The following is a 22,516-nucleotide window of genomic DNA, read 5'->3' as shown; positions in this document are numbered from 1 at the left end:
TGTTCATTTTTGTGTCGGTCACTTTGTGAGTGAAAATGGAGTTTGAACGAGGTTGGCGTTGTTCCCCTCGAAGACATGCTCGCTACTTTTGTGGCATCTTGGAGCCGCACCTTCCCTCCCCTGTTCATTTTTGTCTCGGTCACTTTATGAGCGAAAATGGAATTTGAACAAGTTTGATGTCGTTGTTCGCGAAGAACTCGACTTTGATTTTAAATAGAAATATGGCTTTGAGTTTGCATATAACAACATGAAATCCTTAGACCCACATGACAGAAACCTTGTCTTGATTGTCGAGCACCATCTTTTTTCATACGCCACTGTTAGCGAGACCAAATCTGAACAAATTTTTCTTGTGTTTCTGCTCCATGTTTTGCATATGTTCTTGTGGCATTTTTGCGGTGAGGATCAACGACCAGAGCGTCAATATCATGACATATTCATGCTGGTTTCTTTCTTCAATTTGTGCTCGTCATGGTTCTATTATTCTGCGTTTGTGAATTTTGAGCGGTCGTCCACCGACGATGATGAAGGGTGTTGGTTCCAGGGTAAAAGGTGACCATCGATAATAGATACCGGCGGCCGATAATGGTGGTCATGTGGTGGATGAACGTGACTTGTGGTTGTGCATTAGTTAATTTCAAGTTGAAGGTTTAATGTGTTTGATTATCGGTGGAACCAGTGTGCAGAGTCTGTGTTCTCTATTTGCGAGAATAAAAACCATGAGTTAAAAAGAAAATTAGACTAAATAAAATTAGCAAATGGGTTTATTGAGATCACAATGGAAAATGGGGTATAATATGAATTTAGTGTGGGATTAGTAATAGACTGATGAAAATTGAGTTAGATTCGGTCATGATATAATCTGCACTTAGGGCTTGATATGACTTTAACAGAAATTGGGCTGCATGGTGTTATTTTTGAAATTTGGGAGATTTAGAAAAATTAGAGGAAATTAAATGTTGAGTGATGATAAAAGAAATGGTGACCAAATGGCAGAAGCAAAATTGATGGTATGTATGTTAAATCATGTTTATGTGTTTGACATTGAATTAACACAATATAAACATCAGAATAAAAAAAAGTGATGCAAACAATATAAGAAAAGCTTAAAATAAGACATATTAGAAGAATTTAGTAAAGTATGCATCAACAAATGATAATGTTATCCTAATTTTTTTCATTACTACGGCAAAAGGGGCACATAGCATTAAAATGAAGACGAAAATAAAAAAAAACAAGAAGAAAAGGAATTACAAGATGGGTCTTTTATTCAAGAGAAGGAGAAGGAACAACATTAAAAGAAGAAGAAGCGAAAACCGAAAAAGAAAAGAAATTATAAGATCAGTTTTTTTATTCAAAATAGGGGGAAGGAAGCAAAGGGAAGGAGTAAATTATCAAACGGATTTTCTGCTTTATAAGTTAAATTGGCAAACAGTTTTCGCTTTCGGAAGCACTTCTAGAGCAGGAATTCACTTCCAGAATTATTACCATCCACATCCTTAATTTCTGAAGCAAAAATCCGTTTGGTAAAAAAATTTATTTACGAAAGAAATTTCCACTTATGAAGTTATTTTTTTCTCTAATTTGACAAGTTAAAAAAAAATTGTTTTTCAACTTATGAAGTACTTCTCGCCCACCATCTTTTCATTACATCATCAACCTCTTTTCGACCATACTAGCCTCCATTTGCCACCGACTTTCGCCGCCACCCATCGTTGACCATTGCCTACTACCCCCACCGCCCCTCGCCACCAACAGCCAACCATTGCCGCCGCCAACCACAGGTGGCCACCACCCATCGTTGATCTTCATTGGCCATTTTCGCCCCCGACCACCGCTAACCGCCGCTCTTCCCTCGTAGTTGCCCACCCCAAACCTCCACCTGCCGCCACCCACCGCCGCTTGTGATTGTCGCCACCCTCGCAGCCAACCACCGCTGGCCGCTACCCATCGACCTCCGCGATCCATGTGACCTCCGCCAACCATCGCTGCAATCGACCTCCGCTGGCGGCCGCCGACTTCTAATCGCCCCTCGTCAGCCGCCGCCGACTTCTGACTTCCCCCTACCACCGTTGACCTTCGCCGCCGGCCGCCCATCACCATTCGTGACCACTGCCACCCACCGCCGACCTCCACCACCGACCTTCGCCCCCTACCATCGCTAATTGCCGTCCTTCCCCACCGCCGCCCACCCTAGACCTCCACTAGCTGCCACCCACCGCCGCCGCCCGCGTCTGCCGCCATACCCGCAACTAACCATCGTTGACCTCCGTCGGCCGCCGCCCATCGGCCTCCGCGACCCATGTGAAGTCCGTCGACCATCATTGCGGCCGACCTCCGCCGAATGCCGCCAATTACCGATCGCCCCCCACCGCCCACTACCGTCGACCTTAGCCGATTGTTGCCCATAGTTATCCATGACCACTATCACCCACCGCCGACCTCTGTCGGCCGCCACCCATCGCTCACCACCGCCGCCCCTCTCCCCCAACGTTCGACTATTGCCCCACCCTCAGCCGCCGCTAGCCGTTGACCATTGCCGACCATCACCGCGACCACCATCACGGGCCGCCATTGTCCGGTAGCTAGAGTAAAAAATAACTAATAATTTTTTAAAAAGTAAATAGTATTTCTTAATAATTTTTTTAAAGAAATTTAAATTTAAAGTAGAAATTTTTCGACCACCGACAATAGTTTTTCATAGAAGATTTTGTGTTAATAATATTTCAAAAGTATAAATTTTCAACAATTTCTCCGATCAAAAATCAACTTCTGGAGCAGAAGTAGAAAAATTAATTTGTGCTTGTAAGTAAAAGTAGAAAACTCAACTTTTACTTCTACTCTAGAAGTTGATTTCTGAAGTAGAAGTGTTGCCATGTGCGCCCTAAATTACCAAAAGGATTTCTGCTCTGCAAGCATTTTGCAATGAAAATCCACTTCTAGAAATGTTACCATGAGCACCCTAAGCGTTCTTCCATTATACATTTCAATAGAAACGTGAACAGTTTGTTCTCAAACTTGTGATCTCTTAAATCAAATGCATCACAAAAAAGTTCCAAGTCATGGAATCAAATCACACACATGGCCACGAGATAAATCCGCCTGTCTGACGAGTTGAACCACTATTCGAGAGAGTCGGAAATAAATCGCCCCTATAGTTATCCACACATGATAGCATCTAGAATCTAATGCGTACCATGCATTTAATCCATTAAAAGAGCAATAAAGTTTTTTCATTTATTATATGGCTAGGGAAATTAAGCTCAAAATATGTTATTATGGCCAATACACGTGCACACGAAGCCTGATGCACTTATAACAGACGACAACCACTGCCGTTCCGACACGTTTTTGCTTCCCCTACATTCGACCTCTTGTGATCGCCCCTCAATTATTCTAACTTTATCATAATCCTTGTTGGGGGTAAAACTGTAAAAGCAACCCAATTATTTTTATTCCCAATCAACACTCACTCTCTCATCAACGAAAATTGATAAAAGCTCGGAAAAATACAACGAAAGAGACGCAAACTTGCGTCGAGCTTATAAAAATGGACAGTGAATCGATCCGGGCAACCTGTGTCTCGACCCTCCCTGTCTCTCTGTCTCTCTCTCTCTCCATTGCTCGACAGTTGACATCTCTCGAGCTAACCATGTCGTCATGTTACAGGCGGCTACCCGCCGCCGCCGGCTGCTCGAAGAATCTCCCCGCGCCGTCCACCTCGAGGCGGCACGCGGCGGAGACCCTTTGGCTGCCTCACCGTCAGACGGATCGGTGGCCGAGGATCGCCCTGCGACGGCCGAACCGGTCCAAATCGTGGCTCTCGGTGGCGACGGCCGCGCCGGGGGAGGGACCGTGCGGCGACGGCGACGGGAGGATCGGGAAGGAGAGGACGAGGGCGGCGGGGCCGTGCCGCTACGCGGTGGGGGACAGCGAGGGGAGCGGGAGCGGCGGGGTGGATCGGGCGGTTGGGGTGGGGAGCTGGTGGAGGTTGGGGGTGGGGAGGAGGGAGGCGGAGGTGGCGGCGGCGGCGGCGGCGACGGTGGTGCTGGGGGTTGGGAACCGCGTGCTGTACAAGCTGGCCCTGGTGCCTCTCAAGCATTACCCCTTCTTCCTCGCGCAGCTTGCGACCGTGGGGTTAGTCGCTCTCTCTCTCTCTCTCTTTCGCGATCGCTCTCTGCTGTGATCATCGCGCGTGTGCTCCGATCAATTGAACGAGCGTGGAAGTAGTGAAATCTGAAAAAACCAATGTCTTATATCATTGGAATGTTCCCCAGCATTTGCTATTGCCACTCCAATTTCACGATATTTTCTCGTTTCAATCGCATGCACGGCCGACCGGTCGCGCTTATCTGCCGCCGGTTTCCCATCTCCGGTCGCCGGCGTTTTCTTTTGCCCTTATCTTCGGGATTTTGGTAGCCGCACTAGCATTAACTGTTCTTCTTTTGAGTAACCTGGCGTCCAAAAATCAGAAATTCTCCTATTATAGACACGTGTATCAAGTGCTCCTCAACATTTTTTTTTTCTTTTTTTGTTCATTAAAACTTGGGAAATTATTAAAATAGCGTTGAGTCGAGTAGAAGTGCATGTTTAAACAGTCCATTGGATCCGGATTTGGGTGGGTTTGGATGGAACAAACGAAACTCGTTTTGCCATGTTTTTTTTTTTTTTTAAATGGCGGTGTTCGGTCGGGGCTTTTGTCGTTTTATCATCGGCGGGTGTCGTGGACAGGTGAACCTCTTCGAGAAGAACGAGCAAAATCACTGACGTTAGAGCTGAGACCCCCATGATTTAAGTCGTTCACTCGAAGTATAAATAAAAGGGCAGATCAGTAATTGCGTCCCACTCCACACTCCTTGTAATTATGGCAATAAAGATGGCATGGGTAACCACGAGGCACAAGGATGAGAAATATTTTATTACCTCGACTTCCTAGGAGATTGTCCACGGGTGTGTCTGGGCATATTTCATATCTTTGTTTTCACTTCTTTGAGAAATGCGGACAAGGGTGCTCATAACATAGCATTTATGGGGTAGAAATTTATTTTGGTTACCCATATTCATTTTTCTATTTATGTTTTTTTTGCTAAAAAAGTAATTTTGAAGTTATTTGAAGAAGTAAAAGAAAATTTTACTTTTCTTCATGAGTAGAAAGATCGGTTTCTGTTCAGAAGAAGCTGAAAGATTAATTTATTATGAGAAGTTAATTTTTAGAGTAAAAGTATTGTTATGCGTGTTCAAATGGCAAATTTTGTTCATCTTTTAATAAAATAAGAGCGCTTTATTTACTTGGATTAAACGGAGAAAGAAAATGGAAAATGGCAAAAAGAGAGAGAAAGAAAGAAAGAAAGCACGAAAGGCTGGGGGAAAGGAAGCCAAATGGAGTTTTGATATCTGGTCGGCCCATTTGACCGGAAGGGGCGACGGCGGGAATGCACAAAAAGGTTACGTGGGGGCGGCCCCACCCCACCTGAACGAGAGAGCTTTTACCTATGGTGGTCGAAATGGAGGGTTCGGAGCGGTGGGCGTGGGGCCGAGCAAAAGCCGTGCACGGCGGACCACTACGCACATAGATTCTTCTGAACAGTCTTTTCGCGATCATTTGGTGGTGCGGGGTGAAATCATTGCGCCTGAATTCGTTATAAAGCTGTCTCCTTTACTATCATAGTCTCATGATATTCGTTCCTTTAGCCAATTTTTTGTTTTTTGTCCGGGGGGGCCAAGTTGGGCAATTCATGTCACTCAATAATTTGGGGGGCTGTCCTGGATTTTTCTCGTTCGTTCTCTTATGTGTTGGTCCCACCGAGAAATGCATTGGAGCCGACCAAAGTTGGGGGGTGGGTGGGGTTTCATTGCGCTTGTCCAGGATTTTTTCGAACGTGGATATGAAGTTGGGGAAGGGGGTGGGGTTCATATTGAGCACCGGAATTGACGACAGAGAGAAGATTTCAGTGTGCAAAAAGAGTGGGAAGAGCATTCGCAAGTTCGAACAATTGTTCTGCAACATATATTTGAAATAAGGGAAGAGATTTTATAAATTTTGACAAACAGGGATCAGTGATGTTTTTGGATAAAAGTTGGAGGTGTGGATGCTAAGGTGGAGTGTTGTTTATGTGTTAGAACATGGACAGGAATAATTCTCTGTTCTTCGAAAAGTCGTCTTCGTTGTCATCAAGCTTGTGAGGTGTAAAGTATCTTGGCATCACTGATTATTATTATTATTATTTTTTTAGCCATATAAAGAGGTAGATTATACTTGGCGAACCAATCCTAGCAGGACGTCGATTTACTGGTTGATGGATTCGATGTAAAACCATAATACTATCTGTTCAGTAGTATGTTATCACGTCTCTTCCAAGACGGTTGTTTTTGAGCAATAGGATCTCATTGTTTCTTGCATTTATTTTGTTTGTTTTCCAGGTATATAGTCGTATACTTCTCTATCTTGTATCTGCGGTACCATGCTGGCATCGTCACGGATGAGATGCTTTCAATGCCGAAAGCTCCTTTTGTTGCAGTTGGCATCTTGGAGGCTCTGGCTGCTGCTACCGGAATGGCAGCTGGAGGTAGGTACCCTTTTCAATTACAAATCCTCTCTGCGAGCTTATGACCCGGAGTGTGATCTCACACCCTCATTTTGTCCTTCTATCTCTTGAACCAGCAATTCTTTCTGGAGCATCAATTCCGATTTTGTCTCAGGTGAAAATCGCTCTAAAGTATTCTTCTGCATTGTGATGCATTTTCTCTAGAAATAGTTGAATAGTCATTGAGATGTACGTTCGGGCTTGCATTTGGTATTGTCTAATGGATTGTTATGTATTTGTATTGGTATCTGAGGAGCGCTCTTAAGTATTTTTATTTTCCTTATAATCAACAAGCTTGCTTGGCTTGGTTTCTAGAGCAACAACAGGCTTGGACAATGGTATTTCATGGTGTTTGTTGAAAATAATCGGACCACCTGACCTATTTAATAGAGTGACTCCAAGCAAACATAATTCAAGCGAGCTTGATTTTTCCTGATAACTTCTCTTTGAAAGCCGTATGATTAATGTCTAAAGTCCAAGTATGATGCTGATCCGAGCTTTAACAATATTTGCAGACATTTCTGGTGTGGCAAATTCTCCTGTCCATTATTTTTCTTGGGAGGAGATACAAAGCCAATCAGTTATTTGGATGCTTCCTTGTAGCTGCTGGTGTGATCATTACGGTAGCGAGGTAAGGCACTGAACTTTTATGTAAAAACCTTTTTATACTTTGAAGAGTTATCTTCGACTCCATTTGAGAGATTTTTTGTTCTTCTTTTTGTCTTGGCCTATTAGATGCTCTGACATTAGTTCAAATGAATTGGAAGCTATGAAAACTTATATATGGGCTGATTAACTCTTCTTCGAATTTAGTTGTTCTCTAGTGAACAAGCAGCATGCCCCCTTGCTATAACCTGCATCGCAAACAGAAGCAGTAGGAGGGTCATGAGAGTTTCTAGGACAGGTTTTGATGATAAGTGTTGGGAGTTGAAACATGCAGTGGGGGCTTTTTGTTGTTCACTTTCGTTTCTCTCATTTCCTACGCTAGCTTTAGTCCCGCTAGGTGAGAAAAAAATATCACCTCTCCACTTTTCCCATGTTATCAAGAAGATCTTTATTGCAAAAGTATTTTCCTCGATAATATGCCTGTTGTAGAAGTTACCAATTCAGTCTCAACCCCAGTAGTCTTCAAAAGAGAAATGATTTTCTTTCTGGCAGATTAGTTGTATTCATTGACCCCTTTAAGTATTATAAAGTGCTATTTTTTTCATTCGACAGTGGATCTAGTCCTGGTCATTCGCTGAAGGAAGCTGGTATATTTTGGAGTCTTTTAATGGTAGCTTCTTTTCTGTTTCAAGCTGCCGATACCATATTAAAGGTTGGTTGCACTCTGAAGTCTTGTTTGTTACCTAAGTTTTTCATTTAAGTTTTCCGACTCTTATGGTGCTTATTTTACAGAACAGCTATTCTTTCTTTACTTTGTAGGAAATAATTTTCTTGGATGCTGCTAGGAATTTAAAGGTATGTCTGATGAAAGACTACCCAATTGTACTTCTCCAAGCTCGCTAAATAACCATGAATATCAGTAGGCATAGCACAGTAGTTTCTGAAGTACTTTCAGGGCTGTCATTCTTCCTGCCAGTCCTGCCAAAAATTTTACGTTCTCATACTTTTGTAGCAAACCTAAGTTTAAATTCTCACACTCCTATTGACACGCCTATTCGGTACCCAAAATGACTTATGAAAATGGGTTTTGAGCTTTTCTAAGAGTAAGGGTTATTAAATCTGTTGATGGTGTCATTCAGTATAGATGTTATAACAGCTAGTGATACTCAGGAGAATTTGAAACTAATTGGCCTTTCGATCTGGGGATAAGTTGACTGGAAGGTCCAGAAGTTCTCTTGCATCGAGCCTTTAACACATGCTAGGAACATATTATCAATTATTCCCTCAAATATAATATGTCATGATGCTGAGATTACTGAATTGCATCCTGGGCAGGGAGGGTCTGTGGATCTGTTTGTTGTAAATTCTTACGGATCTGCTTTCCAGGTAAATACCCTCCACTGAGCTAAGTTATGCTTTTTGGAGGATAACTAGACATTTGATGTCTCTGCTGATTGTTCTTGTCTTTGTGTAGCACAGGCCTCGTTCATATGCCTCCTCCTCCCTTTCTTGTCAAAACTATGGGGTGTTCCTTTTAGTCAGCTGCCAAATTATCTTCGAGATGGCACAGCCTGTTTTTTGAACATTGGCCAAATATCAAGTGGTGAGTGCTACTTCAATTTTATTTCTTTAGAAGATGTTAGACCTACGAAAATGGATGTAGATGGTTCTCTGGCCAAACTGATTGGGATCGAACCAGGGAAATTCTAAATCAAGACAAATCTGTGTTAACTTCTTTTTTGAGCATGTAACCCTTTGTCAAATGTCTGTGTAGCCCCAGCTGTGCATAGAGTTGAATGCATTCATGAGCGTGCACGCTTGTGGGCTCATGGAATGTGCCCTAGTGGGCAGGCAGCCACATCTGTATGAATTTTATCACAGAGGAAAATGATATTGACTTGAACATATGGATGCTTGTGTGAAAATTTATGTCATCGTGCTATGGGGGTCTTCTATCATTCTTCCGTTCCTCCTTTAGGAGATGCCACTGTTGTTAACTGAGACTTTCTGCAGCATATACTATGGTGAATAGAAACAATTTGTTCTCTGAAAAGAAAAAAATCCTGTAACGGCATGAAAGTTCGTATGGTCGCATTGCTCCATTTGAAGGTTCTGTTATAGTAAAGTGAAGTATATACTTGATTGGTCCCCAGGATGTGCTGGAGCTCCACTGCTACCTTTACTCTTTGTTGTGGTAAACATGGGGTATAACATATCGTTGCTGCATCTCCTGAAGATCTCGTCTGCGTTGGTATCTTCGCTTGCCTCGACATTCTCAGGTATGCTGTTTTATTTCCTTAAGTGTCAATGTAGAGAGACCTCCTGGTTAAAGCCTCACAAAGTAGCTTGAACGATGATGCAATGGGACAGTATTGCAGTGGTCATGAGAGAATGTTTACTGTTTACTACCACTACCTAGCATCACACTGTGAGGGGTTTTAGTTGAAGGATTTATAATGGAACATGACCATAAATTCCACATTTGTTAAATTTTTCTCTTGTTTTTGTTAGCTTTGGAGTTTACAAGAGGTTTCAGCTTCATCGGACTTCTCATTACTGTTAATTTGCCCAACGGTTTCCATCATATGGTCCATTAATTTAGCATGAAATTGGCAAAGGGGAAGCCTGATGATACCGAATGATAGCATGATGTACAGTGTCATTAGGAAAAAGAAGCCCGTTTACTTTTCTTCATGACTTACTGGTTCATTGCAGTTATTAATCGTTCTTTCTTTCTGGTCTACTACATGGCAGTGCCCATATCCGTGTATGTCTTCACATTGCCATTACCATACCTCGGGGTCGCGTCCTCACTCCCACCTGGTTTTGTTGCCGGAGCCATCATCCTCGTATCGGGCTTACTCGTTTACACATGGACACCATCAACGACGCCTCCGGGTCCTTGACTAATCCTAGCCATACCTTGACAAATATGCAGCCGGCTATCTTCATCGGCAGTGTGGGTGCTATCAAGAGTGGTTGATTTCGCTGACCAACTGCAGCAAATAACAGAGATGAATATTCGCTGGTTGCCGTGCTGAGCACAACTGTTTCATAACTCATTTCCATGTTCTAGGTAGACAGGAAAGAAGAGCCGTTCGCGTGCATCCGAGTCACTGTTGGATTGGACTTCACCTCGAAGTCTGCTTCAGCGGATTCTAGAGGCGCGGGTTCGTTTGCGCCCTTTTTCCGGGCGAGGCTTAGAGTCTGATTGTACATTGTGCTGAGTCCATGTTGTTTGGACCGCTGAAATGGGTTTTATCAGCTTACATTGTGAAACATTGGACATCAAGGTCGTCAGTAAGGAAAACGACATGCTAACTAGTTCGGCCTCCCATTCGGCTCGAATCCAATCACCATACGTGCGTTGCGCATTCTCTTACTCTTACGCCGACCTCTAACTCCGGTGCTTTGATAATAACCTTAGTATGCGCGTGCCGGATGGTCGGCTGCCATCTTCCGATGAAAGATTCTTCATTGGCCCATCGGTGTTGGACTGGACATTATTAACACGCACACACAATATAAAAAAGAGAAGGAAATCGACAAAAAGGAGCACCTTCTAGACGGGCTCCCGCCTGGTTCTGTTGGGTCGGATCCTGGCCCGCCCAATTCGGATAGGCGCTACATTTTAGGCCCGATTCCAGGATCCGGCCCGACCCCGCCCACTGAGCTCTAACAGCTTCTTCATGTCTGAACTAGCGTTGAAATTCGCTGTGTGAGGAAGAAGCAAAAAGCAATGTTAAGAGCTCCACATTTCCCACCAATGGCTTCCACGGCTCGCACCGCGCTCAGACTCTCTCTGATTCCCGCTCTCAGCTTCTCTTCTCCTTCACTATCTCGTAGTATCTCCACTTCTCCTCCACTCTCGGCATCTTCTCCTCACCATCTTCTTCCTCCTCTCGGCCGGAAGCTGAAGCCGGTCCAACCGACATCGCCTCATCCACGCCTCAGCGGAGCAGGTAAGTGCGTGCAAGCTCCGATAGAGTGCTTGCAGTTTTATTTTCTGCAATTCGAAGTGAACAGCATGGGAACAATGAAAATGGAAATGAGCGGGCAATTTTGGCGGAAAAAAAAAATTGAGCAAAAGAAAGAGCTTGATGAAATTTGATGGAGTCAGTGGTCGAGCTTGGACTTTTTGATTCCTGGTGATGTGCATTGGATGGAGTCGTGAAAATCACACCTTAATCTTGAGTTGCTATTGATCATTGAAGAGTGGATGGAATTAGGGTGTGTTTGAGTTGGTGATGAGACAGTTAAAGGTTGTAGACATGGTAAGAGCGCTAGATCAGTGAGCTATTATGCACTCTTTCAAGGGTGGCTGCTTCTAGGCAAACCTCCTGGCTGTCTGATTCTGTAAGTGTTGCTCTGGTGTGACAGCTAACCGCGAAAGAAGAGTCCAACAACCGTTTTCTTCCAAAAATATTAATGTCTCCTTGGAATCTGATATCAGTTAAAACTGGGAAGGAGTAGGGGGATTGATCAGTCATATGCCAGATGATATTCGACGGTATAAGATGCGAACCCAGCCAGCGGAAAGGGGAAACAAAGAGCTTAGTATTTGTTGTTACTGCGTCACATGCAACCCTCTTTCGCTTACCCAATTTTGTACTTTCGAAAATTTGTTGATATTTTGCTTAAATTGGTTGATGTGTCAAATTTTTTAGATCACTGGTTCTTTCACCTGATGTTTGGAACAATTACGCTGTGCCTTGGTGAAGTAATCTGTTGTGCACCTGTTATTAGTGCGTCTAACTTCATAATTCTCTCTATTGACAGGTAGAAGTCCTCTAGCATATTTTTTCGGTGAATATACTGAATATGAGAAGTGTTTCTTTAGGTATTTCAGCTTCATTTAGTTCTCAGTCAAGTTCTGGCAATGGGAGGGAATTACTAGTGCAGCACTTGCTTATCAAGGAAAACGACCTCAATCTTCTGCTAGAGCTTCAGCAAAAGATTTCAGCAGGTCCATTTCCAAGCCTCAACTTGTGTAAAACTTTCTTTCTTCATTGTCACCTCATACGTTCAGAAAGGAAGAACAAATCAATGCGTTTACGCGACAAACCAAACTTCTGAAGTTTCATTAGTCCAACTGTATTCATCTTGCAGACCTATTGGACAGAGATAGTATGCTGTAAGCCTGATGCTGTGTCATTGCTGTTGTTTCTTACTGTTCCAGGAGAGGATCTGAGTGACCTTGCAGTTGAATACTCAATTTGTCCATCGAAAGAACAGGGCGGAATGCTAGGGTGGGTGAGAAAGGGGCAGATGGTATGCTGAAATTTTATCCTCGATTGGTTTTAGGGTTGTATTCTAGGTTAGGTTATCTGTTCTGACTATCTCAACGTACTAAAAGTAGAGAACTTGCATTTTCAGGGAAAAAAAATGGCTAATCATGCCGTTTTTTCACATATTACAAGAAAATGAAAGATGAAAGAACCATTTCTCTACTTTTTGACACATTAATTATCGTTTCACCATTACTCTGGTGCAACTTTTTACATATTCCTTATTAAGAATTTATTAACTTCTCACCATTACCCTGGTGCAACTTTTTACATATTCCTTACTAAGAATTTATTAACTTAGTAAGAAGCATATAAGTTGCAACTGTTTGTTTGATCTACTTCATAATGGCTTTATGTAAGTATGATGTTCGGACTGGATTTGATGGATATGAGCAGCAATCGTCCTGAAATTGCACTAGGCTTGTGCTGCTCTGCAAGAAGACATGTGCTATTGTGACTTTACAAGTTATGAAAGACGTGACTTAGTTGAAAGCATCTCTTTCCCTTGTCTTATGTGATTGAAATATCTCCAACACGGTGCTTCAGGTGCCAGAATTTGAGGAGGCTGCGTTTAGTGCGCCTATAAACAAAGTCATAAAATGCAAGACTAAATTTGGATGGCATTTATTGCAAGTTCTTTCTGAGAGGTTGGTTACGGACCTCTCTCTTAATTAACTATTGTACTTCTTAAAGTGGGAGACTCAGGATTATTGCTGATTCAGTCGTGATTTCTGCGTATAGGGAAGAGTCAGTTCTTCAAGACATACAACCCAATGAGCTTCATGTCAAAATGCACGACCCAAGTTTCCCTGAAGAAGCTCAACTCATTGATGTTCGAGAGCCTGATGAAGTGTATGTTCTCATCTTCTAATAACTTTTTGAAACATGGACATAAGTATTGTCTCGTCCTTTTGACTGGAGGTGAACAAATGACTGGTGTATTGATAAAGTGGGGGTATTGATGGTTGGAGGAGAAAAAGGATATAGAAAGGGAAGGTGAACTTATTCAGTGGATGGCGAAGCAGCCAATTTGGGAATTGATTTTTCTGAGTAAGCTCTGTGAGATAGCACTATAGGTTTTCAAACTTCTGTGGTACGGGCTATCACTGAATCTAAGTTGATCAGTTGTCAGCTTTCAGAGTTTTGCTTAAGTAACATTCTCATAGTAACACAATCGCCAATAACCTGGTATGCCGAAGCAGAGTCATTAATATCATGCTTTCCAAGTTGGAAGTCATCCTCTCTGCTGCTGAACTTCTCAAATTTGTCTCTTGATTTACATGTTCAATTGTCATTGTTCAGTTTTTCTTGCACTGGTAAACTTTTCCACTCATGCACGTAATTTCTCAATGAGTATCATTTTCTTTTAGCATCTTGCTTTAAAGTGATTGGTCACTCATTGGTGGCAGGGCCAAGGCTTCTTTGCCTGGTTTCCAAGTTTTTCCTCTTCGTCAGTTTGGCAGCTGGGGACCAGAAATTACTACAAAGTTAGATACTGAGAAGGATACTTATGTAATGGTTAGTTCAATCTTTGATTCTACGAACTGTTATGATTCCGGTGATGAGTCTAACATCAGTATTTAGAGTAATAGTGTCTGATTTATTTTTTAAAATTTATCTTTGTCTTCCTGTGACCAATTTATAAAGATTTATTGACGGCCTAGTCATAAGGTAACGGCCTTTCATACCAGTAGAGATAAAAAATTGTTTATTTGCTTATATTGGTTAACAGTTCATGCAGATTTGCTCTTTATAAAATTTTCAGGCAGGTCCATCTGATCTGTCAGATTTTCCTGCTCTTTTTCCTCCTCTACCGCCCCCCTAGTATGGAATTGTTATCCTCAGAGGGAAAAGTCGTCAAATATTTTCTCCTTTGCTAGTTTGCTTGATGACAAAATCTATCTTGTTGATTGTCCGGGTTAGTTTTGCCTTGTTGTAAGATCGTACTAGCCTTTTCCAGTAATCTGAATGGTGTTTGAAAACAATAACTTGAATTTAATGCTTATAGAATGATATTGGCCATATTGCCTTAGATGATCTTGGATGAGCCAATTGATTTTCTTCTTTCACTATGCATTCATAGAGCCAAATGTCATGTAATCCCTTCGCATTTAGAGATTTGAACTGCCCTACCCTTCTGCAATGTGTTAACATGTTCTAATGATGCAGTGTCACCATGGAATGCGGTCATTACAAGTAGCCAACTGGTTGCAGACACAGGTGAAACTTGAAGGCCCTTCCCTCCAATTTTTATTTGCATTTATTTATGCGTATTTATGGTGTGTGATGTGGAAAACTGCAGGGAACTTTATGAATTTGTGGTGCCTGTTGAGCATATAATTGGGTCAAAAGAATAATTAAAACTATTCTCATAAATTCGAGCTTAAATTTTCAGGGGTTTAAGCGAGTATTCAACGTGTCTGGGGGAATTCATGAGTATGCTGTCAAGGCTGATCCATCAATCCCAACTTACTGAAATTGTTGCCACCCATCGAACATAATTTTGTTCGATTCGTTGGTTCGTGGTGATAACGTATTCGATGTTGTTGTACAAGCTTCAGTAGAATTTTGTAGTGCTTAGATTGTGGTTTCCTGAAGTTGCTTTATCTTCCTTTTAGTCGGGGTGCCGTTCTCTTGCTGTCTGAGATTTATTTGGCTATCAGAATGTTCTGCCAGTGTTGTTTGGGCAAAACTTTGGTATCTTTCAGCCTCAGAGAAATATACCCTGTTTCAGTCTTACTTATGGCAACTCTTTAGGGCCAAGGCGGCCTGGAAAAACTGTACGGTCTCTACTATAAGATTTTGTTTTTTGTTTGGACTCTGTAAATTGAGGCTGTTCTCAGGCATTTCATTCAAACAAGACATGCAGTGGAGGTAATGGCGTGGAGTCTTGTGGTCGTGCGCCATGATTAGTCAACTTGGTAAAAATTGAAAGCCAAACCATTTTTCGATGGTCAAGATCATCAAAAATCCTAAATTTTTACACCTGTAAGAAATTTATCCCAAGTTATTTTTTTGACCATGAAAATTCAAATTGATACACTTGTGACAAGTATGCCCCAAACTGGCACAAGTCACAAGTGTACTGCAAACTGTCATATTTGTGATAAAATTACCTTTTCTTGGTTTTCATTATATTTGACCTTCAAATTTATGAGTTAACGGATGTACCAAGTTGGTGTTTTTACTCTCTCTTTGTTAAAGGTATATCAGTTTGGGGTTTTTAGCGGTATTAACTCAATTTAACGAAGATTAATGGAAGGTAAATTTGTCACAAGATACCCATTTGGGTTTTTTTTTAGATAAAGTTGTCACAGATGTACTGATTTAAGATTTTTTGTAGTAAAAAAATAGTTTGAGGTAAATTTGTTACAAACGTATGATGTTAACCCCATATTTCTACATAGACCATAAGTTACCAATGTTGGGGGCAAAACCAGGAAACATTTTCATTTTGGATTTATCAAAGGAAAATAAAGAGAGAGAGAGAGAAAACGATAAGGCCAACAACGGCCTGTGTCCTAAGAGACAAAAAGAAAACCGTTTGTTTTTGCCGCGAAATCCTCGGTCCAAAACAGAGTCAGTGTCTTCCCAAACTTACAAAACGAACAACCCCAAATTGGAGAGTCCTTTCGATCACACAACGGGTACGTGCATTGCACATCCGTCATCCTTCCTCGCCAATCCGAGCTGTATCATCCTCTCTTTTCTCTCTCCTACCTCTCCATTTCTCTCTCTTTCTCTCTCTCTCTCTGCATGCATGGTTCTCTCTTTCACGATAGCCCTTCTCTTCACCCCTCGGTAGCCAGCCACCACCACCACCTCCTCCTCCTCCTCCCAATTGCTCCACCTCCGCCACCACCATGGGCAATTGTTGCTTCCGTGGCGGCCCTGCCAACCCCCTGAGCACCAAGGCCTTGTCCATGGCCGCGAGCCGGAAGAGCCATCCTCCGGATGGTGAGGGGAACCCCACCTCTGCCCCGCCTAAGAGCCCTCCTCCGTCGTCGACCCCGCCCGCGTCCGGCTCCAAGGCCTCCAAGCCGAGCCCCATCGGCCCGGTCCTCGGCCGCCCCATGGAGGAGGTCAAGTCGATGTACACGATCGGGAAGGAGCTCGGCCGGGGGCAGTTCGGGGTCACCCACCTGTGCACCCACAAGCAGACTGGCCAGCAGTTCGCCTGCAAGACGATCGCCAAGCGGAAGCTGGTCAACAAGGAGGACATCGAGGACGTCAGGAGGGAGGTCCAGATCATGTACCATCTGACCGGCCAGCCCAATATCGTGGAGCTCAAGGGCGCGTACGAGGACAAGCACTCGGTGCATCTGGTGATGGAGCTGTGCGCCGGGGGAGAACTGTTCGACCGGATCATCTCCAAGGGGCACTACACGGAGCGGGCCGCGGCCTCGTTGCTCAGGACGATTGTCCAGATCGTGCACACCTGCCATTCCATGGGGGTCATACACAGGGACCTCAAGCCCGAGAACTTCCTTCTGCTCAACAAGGACGAGAACTCACCGCTCAAGGCCACCGATTTCGGGCTGTCAGTTTTCTTCAAGCAAGGTCAATGCTTGATTCCTCGTTTGTGTTATCTCTTTAATAGCATTGCGTGGAGGATTTTGTTTGCTTAGCTGATAATATCTCTCAGGCTTTGAATTTGGAACTCAGTAAGTTTCAGTTCCATCTGCAAATTGGTAGTGACGGTTCTATTCTATCTGCAGGAGACGTGTTCAAGGAAATTGTCGGTAGCGCATATTATATTGCGCCGGAGGTCTTGAAGAGGCGATATGGACCGGAGGCTGACATTTGGAGTATCGGCGTCATGCTATATATTCTCCTCTCTGGAGTTCCTCCCTTCTGGGCAGGTTTGCCTTTATTTCAATCACTGTCTGCTTTCTTTGAGAATGTTCCCGGATGAATGCTTGGAAACAGGTCTTGCTTTGAGTCTGAAACATAACAATGTTGGTCGACAGAGTCTGAAAATGGGATTTTCAATGCAATCCTACGCGGTCAGCTTGACTTTACGAGCGATCCATGGCCCTCGATTTCTCCAGGAGCGAAGGACCTTGTGAGGAAGATGTTGAATTCTGACCCCAAGCAGAGGCTGACCGCCTTCCAAGTTCTCAGTAAGTATTTGCCCCATGAAGTTTCCATTCAAACATCCAAAGCATTTTCTGACATACCGTCCTTCTCGTTCTGATCTCATCAGGTCATCCTTGGATTAAGGAGGACGGAGAAGCACCCGACACACCTCTGGACAATGCAGTTTTGAATCGGCTCAAACAGTTCAGGGCAATGAACAAGTTCAAGAAAGCTGCTCTTCGGGTATCCCATCTTCACCATTGTCAAATGGAGCTAGTTTACTTAAGTCTAAAAAGTTTCATTAAGAAACATTGGCTGAGTCTTCATGACGGCACATCTTTCACATGTATATAGCACAGAATGATATGATTAGGCCACTTTTGAATGGTCATTGAAGTTCAAGTTTTCTCTTGAAATGTCAAGGTCATCGCCGGTTGTCTGTCAGAGGAGGAGATAATGGGGTTGAAGGAGATGTTCAAAGGCATGGACACCGATAACAGCGGCACAATCACACTTGAGGAGCTGAAGCAAGGTCTTTCGAAGCAAGGGACAAGGCTATCGGAGTATGAAGTCAAACAACTTATGGAAGCAGTAAGTGTTTCATTCACTATCGAGGGAAATAATCAGCCAAGCGGGTTTAATTTTTTTCTTTGAGACGCTACAGAAGTACTTCTCGAGATTGTTTTCAAATGCTGCAACTCTTACTTTGTTTCTTGCTCCTTCGAACTTTGGGAACGACGATAGGCCGATGCTGATGGTAATGGCACAATAGACTACGATGAGTTCATCACCGCAACTATGCACATGAACCGGATGGACAGAGAGGAGCATCTCTACACTGCTTTTCAGTACTTTGATAAAGATAACAGCGGGTATTGTTCTAGTTACCCGCATCTATTGCACCTTTTTCATAGGAACCTTTTCGTCGCAAAGAGCCCTCTCGGAACTGTACATAGAAATCGATGTTATCCGTGACTGTAGCTATCTTTTGAGCTAGGCATATCAGTTTCTCATATCCATCTGATCTCACTCAGGTTCATTACAACTGAAGAACTAGAGCAAGCTCTTCGAGAATTTGGCATGCACGATGGAAGGGACATCAAGGAAATTCTCTCTGAAGTTGACGCTGACAATGTGAGTTCAGATAAAGAAGTCGTTTATGCAGCATTAGGGTAGACCTGACTCCGAATGATGCGGACCTAGTTCCAGTTGATTACTCTCATCCTTTATCGTGAACCTATGCTGATTACTGACCCTACTACTGTCAATTCTTCTTCATTTTTGCAGGATGGTCGGATCAACTACGACGAGTTCGTGGCAATGATGAGAAAAGGAAATCCAGATCCGAACCCGAAGAAGAGGCGCGATGTCTTTGTTTAATCTCGTGAAATGGGTGCTTGGGAAGGAGGAAGCAGGAAACCATTATTCTGGTCGACCGGGCGTGTATCATGGGATTTTGGCAACTGTATACTGGCACATAGATATAAGAGATCAATGCTGATAGGTTTGGTTGATAGAAGAAGAATGTTGCACTTGTATATTACTCTTGAAGTGATGAAATTGAATGAGATTTGGTCGGAGAGAACGGTGGCGACGACGGAGGTTCTCGGTTTCATAGAATAGGAAGTTGATCTGCTTTTTTTCTTCTCAACATCAACTGTAATTAACCTGCACAAATTGGTCTATAGATTTCTTTGGAATTACGCTTGATGGTTTTCTTCTTCTGTTTCATTCCATCTGTCGGATCAGAAACCGCGACGCGAGCAAGAGCATGGCCAGATCCGGTAAGCCCGTTTGGACAGATCCGATGGCAAGGATGGGGACGGCATGCCTCTGGTGCCAGGTCGGCCCATTCACTCTCAGCACGTCCTCCCCAACAAAGGCCGTGCAATCAAACCGAGCCTAGTCGACGTCGATCGACGATAACAAAAGCAAAGTAAGACGACAAGGAGGCCTTGTCAAGTCACATTCTACGACGTATCTCGTTGTTGTTAAGCTCCAATGCTTCACGTCCCTTTGATGAGGATGCGTAGGAATTTCATATTTCAATGCTTATTTCGGCATGGGTTTATGTGATTCGTACGGGTCCACGATACACTGCATTTATTTGGCACGTCGATTTTATTGAAAATTGATTCGTATCGACCATTGTGATTTAGACACGTTCGAATAGGGAATTAGAAAAATAATTCAAATTACATTGAAAAAGATGAAGATAAATCAAAAGTTCAAAAGGAATTAGCAAAATTATCGAAAGCAAACATCAAGTAATTAAGCTTCAAGGATTAAGTATATGCACTAGCCAAGAGTCTTGGGCTAACAGGAGCCGAGAGTGGCATAGATTTTTGCAGTGCTTGACCAAAAGTCTCATCCATGTTTTAGCTCATCGACTCCATTTGGTAATTTCCAATCAAAGGAGTGAACCAAAGTCCCCAAAATGTACTCAGCCATTGCCATCCATCCCCATCCTCGCCCCGGCGCAAACCCATCTTCCGGCTCCGAACGGTGTCAGTTCGAAGTCATTCCCCCCCGGGTCGATCTTCGCATGCTTCTCCGAAGGGGTCCTTCCACATGTTCGGGTCCCTTCCGATTGCCCATATGTTCACGCCGAGCCTGGTGTTTCTGGGTATGTAGTACCCGTTCACTAGGCACGGCTCGGCCGTGAAGCGGGGCAGGTTCAAGAGCGTTGACTGATGCTCCCGGAAGGACTCCTTACAGATGGCTAGCAGCTACGGGAGTCTCGGTAGGTCGGACTCTTTGAGGGGCCGTCGCCTGCCGATGACTCGATCCGTCTCCTCATGCGCCCGGGCAAGGATGCTAGGGTTGTTCAGCATCTAGGCCAACGCCCATTCTATCACGCCAGACGAAGTGTCCGTGCCCGCCGTGAACAAATTCTGCTCAAAGGACCAAAGAGAAAGTTCAATGAACTTGCAAGTACATGAGAAACAAGTACAACCACAAGAACCATATTTTCCTTCATCCTTGATTGAGAGAGATTTATCAAAAAGTCCTAAAATTATTGCAATTGTGCCAATTCAGTTCATCCGATTAATTTTTTTTAATCATAATTTAATATATTTTCGAATTTATTTATTTATTTTCTTTTTTAGCCTTTCTTCTTCCTCTAATCGGTCGCCAAAGTTCGATGACCAGCAGAGGCGAGGTCAAGCCTTGCCGGTGGCTAGCAGGGGTGCACTTTGCAAGGGGCGGGCAGGTTGACCTCGCCGGTCCTCGCCTCTGGCCGGTAGTCGGACCTTGACGATTCGATCAAATCATAGTTGGTAAAGAGAAAAATTAGTGGCTAAGCTAGATGATTGAGAGGAATCCAAGAAATATTACGAAGAATGATATCTTCAGATGAAAGTGGGTAGAAAAAGTTTGGTAATAGAAACTTACCAATAGAAGAGCCTTAACGTTAGTCAAATTGAGCGTCTCGCTTCCGGTATTGGTCTCTCGACACTTAGTCATAAAAAATGTCGAGGAAATCTGGCTTGCCTTGACGTTCGTGAGCCGTGGTCACATGTTCCTCGATCATCCTCGTCAAAAAAGCGGCGAATTTCTTGAACTAGCCTTTGCAAATCCATCCACGCTATCGGCGGTATGAAGTCGCCGACGTTGAAGTAGCCTCCAGAGGTCAGGAGCTCCACCACCATGTTGTTGAACTCGCTCGACTTGGACCCTTTCACCACGAACACGCAGCGGCTCAGTACCGCTTGCCTGATCATATTGGCCATGGCATAGATCAGCATCTCGGGCACCACGATCGGTTCGGCCCGCGGGCTCGACTGGTGCATCGCTCGGAGCATGTGGTCGAGCTCGCTCGCCCAGACATCGGTCCACTCTTCGAGGGCCTTGCCACCGAGCATGTGGAGGCTGCTCAGCTTCCTAAGCAACTTCCAACTTGCCCATAATCGGAGAAAACCATATCTTGAGCATGTGGGTGGTGCCGGCATTCGGCGGCGGTTCGAGAAATTCGTGTCTAGGGTTTTCAGGAATGCCCGAGCCGCATCCGGGGTCGACGCCACCACGATGTAGCAAATGCCCATCTTCAGTTACATAACTGGCCCGTACCTTTTGGCCACTTTTGCTAGGGTTACATGGGCAGGGTTCCTAAGAGAGGAAGCGCACCGATGACCGGCCGCCCTCTCAGCCCCGGGGGGAGCTTCCGAGAGAGCTTTCGGAGGAGCAAGCGGACGGAAAACCAGGCGACGATGAGGAGAAACATTGCCGAGACGATATCGCGGATGAGGAATCGGTCGATAGCCACCATATTTATGGATTGTGTATGGTGTTGCAACTCTGGACAATAATGCATGCGTTATGTGTCTCCTTTGCAAGTACTCAATTGCTCCTCGGGCGAGTTCGAGTATTCATTCAAATTCCCATGGTTGATTTAATATTGGTTGACAGATAAGCAGTTGTAGAATTAGCAAATCATAATCACTTCTTTCCCAGAATTTACCGCTGGCTTTCAACATCTCTACGTCCCAGAAGAGAAATCGAGACACTAATTCTAACACATCGATTTGAGAGATGTTCATCTCAGTACCTTTGTCTGAGATTCATATCTATAAAACTCCAACCATACAGGCTCGGACCGGGGCTTCCACAAAGGCTGGGGTTCGTTACGTGATAGAGATCGATCGATCGAAGCAGAAAAGTCAAACGTACGCGAGTATCGACCTGAATACAAGAGGATTTTTACTAATAAGAAAATGATGATTGGAATTAGTAGACCTCAACATTCTTATATACAATTTTGTACACGTCGAATCCCAAAACTAATGCGAGAATTGGTAACGTCGTAAATTTGGTCATGTTTCGCACTATTCTTTTTTTGGCCAAGATTATTTCCACAACCATTTAGATCTGGCTAGCAATCAACTCTTTTAAACATTACATACTCAAAAGTAAGGTACGCACGAGAAATGCGCAAATTAAGGTCGCACAATTATATTG

At 43.7% G+C, this 22,516-nt stretch overlaps 3 protein-coding genes and 1 pseudogene across 7 annotated transcripts; 3 read left to right on the top strand and 1 right to left on the bottom strand.

Moving 5' to 3' along the window:
- The first annotated feature begins 2,655 nt into the window (after positions 1-2,655).
- LOC115735245 (calcium-dependent protein kinase 34) lies at positions 2,656-19,279 on the top strand. 2 transcript variants are annotated; one of them, XM_048283559.1, is made up of 9 exons: positions 2,656-2,666; positions 15,966-17,038; positions 17,197-17,340; positions 17,449-17,601; positions 17,685-17,800; positions 17,981-18,148; positions 18,302-18,429; positions 18,592-18,691; positions 18,845-19,279. In XM_048283559.1, the coding sequence occupies exons 2-9, from the start codon at positions 16,342-16,344 to the stop codon at positions 18,935-18,937; spliced, it is 1,599 nt and encodes a 532-aa protein (XP_048139516.1). In that variant the 5' UTR covers positions 2,656-2,666; positions 15,966-16,341; the 3' UTR covers positions 18,938-19,279. The 2 variants fall into 2 exon arrangements, with proteins under 2 accessions (XP_048139516.1, XP_030522240.2); XM_030666380.2 differs by lacking the exon at positions 2,656-2,666 and having other exon boundaries at positions 15,925-17,038.
- On the top strand, positions 3,563-10,558 carry LOC115735244 (protein CLT1, chloroplastic). 2 transcript variants are annotated; one of them, XM_048283560.1, is made up of 10 exons: positions 3,567-4,137; positions 6,421-6,566; positions 6,662-6,699; positions 7,100-7,215; positions 7,803-7,902; positions 8,010-8,045; positions 8,526-8,576; positions 8,670-8,793; positions 9,344-9,469; positions 9,945-10,558. In XM_048283560.1, the coding sequence occupies exons 1-10, from the start codon at positions 3,653-3,655 to the stop codon at positions 10,094-10,096; spliced, it is 1,374 nt and encodes a 457-aa protein (XP_048139517.1). In that variant the 5' UTR covers positions 3,567-3,652; the 3' UTR covers positions 10,097-10,558. The 2 variants fall into 2 exon arrangements, with proteins under 2 accessions (XP_030522239.2, XP_048139517.1); XM_030666379.2 differs by lacking the exon at positions 9,945-10,558 and having other exon boundaries at positions 3,563-4,137; positions 8,665-8,793; positions 9,344-9,465.
- LOC115735246 (rhodanese-like/PpiC domain-containing protein 12, chloroplastic) lies at positions 10,894-15,177 on the top strand. Of its 3 annotated transcripts, XM_048283563.1 has the most exons (9): positions 11,547-11,782; positions 11,837-11,935; positions 12,031-12,156; positions 12,370-12,461; positions 13,025-13,125; positions 13,220-13,330; positions 13,888-13,996; positions 14,648-14,698; positions 14,874-15,177. In XM_048283563.1, the coding sequence occupies exons 1-9, from the start codon at positions 11,770-11,772 to the stop codon at positions 14,952-14,954; spliced, it is 783 nt and encodes a 260-aa protein (XP_048139520.1). In that variant the 5' UTR covers positions 11,547-11,769; the 3' UTR covers positions 14,955-15,177. The 3 variants fall into 3 exon arrangements, with proteins under 3 accessions (XP_048139518.1, XP_030522241.1, XP_048139520.1); XM_048283561.1 differs by lacking the exons at positions 11,547-11,782; positions 11,837-11,935 and adding an exon at positions 10,894-11,152 and having other exon boundaries at positions 12,040-12,156; XM_030666381.2 differs by lacking the exons at positions 11,547-11,782; positions 11,837-11,935 and adding an exon at positions 10,894-11,152.
- A 563-nt stretch (positions 19,280-19,842) lies between the features above and the next one.
- Positions 19,843-21,944, bottom strand: LOC115735378 (annotated as a pseudogene).
- Between the last annotated feature and the right edge of the window lie 572 nt (positions 21,945-22,516).

This window comes from Rhodamnia argentea, chromosome 8, assembly GCF_020921035.1.
Source record: "Rhodamnia argentea isolate NSW1041297 chromosome 8, ASM2092103v1, whole genome shotgun sequence".
In the NCBI taxonomy this organism is placed as follows: domain Eukaryota; kingdom Viridiplantae; phylum Streptophyta; class Magnoliopsida; order Myrtales; family Myrtaceae; genus Rhodamnia; species Rhodamnia argentea.
Note: the sequence above shows the minus strand (reverse complement) of the source record. Positions and strands in the feature narration are given on the sequence as shown.

Excerpts from the sequence above, each read along its gene's own strand:
- LOC115735244 (XM_048283560.1), top strand. The coding sequence starts at position 3,653 with ATGTCGTCATGTTACAGGCGGCTACCCGCCGCCGCCGGCTGCTCGAAG. Across the intron at positions 6,567-6,661 it reads TACCGGAATGGCAGCTGGAG|CAATTCTTTCTGGAGCATCA; the intron begins GTAGGTACCCTT and ends CTCTTGAACCAG. Across the intron at positions 9,470-9,944 it reads GCTTGCCTCGACATTCTCAG|TGCCCATATCCGTGTATGTC; the intron begins GTATGCTGTTTT and ends ACTACATGGCAG.
- LOC115735246 (XM_030666381.2), top strand. The coding sequence starts at position 10,930 with ATGTTAAGAGCTCCACATTTCCCACCAATGGCTTCCACGGCTCGCACC. Across the intron at positions 13,126-13,219 it reads TTGCAAGTTCTTTCTGAGAG|GGAAGAGTCAGTTCTTCAAG; the intron begins GTTGGTTACGGA and ends TTCTGCGTATAG. Across the intron at positions 14,699-14,873 it reads CCAACTGGTTGCAGACACAG|GGGTTTAAGCGAGTATTCAA; the intron begins GTGAAACTTGAA and ends TTAAATTTTCAG.
- LOC115735245 (XM_048283559.1), top strand. The coding sequence starts at position 16,342 with ATGGGCAATTGTTGCTTCCGTGGCGGCCCTGCCAACCCCCTGAGCACC. Across the intron at positions 17,039-17,196 it reads GTCAGTTTTCTTCAAGCAAG|GAGACGTGTTCAAGGAAATT; the intron begins GTCAATGCTTGA and ends TTCTATCTGCAG. Across the intron at positions 18,692-18,844 it reads CTGAAGTTGACGCTGACAAT|GATGGTCGGATCAACTACGA; the intron begins GTGAGTTCAGAT and ends TCATTTTTGCAG.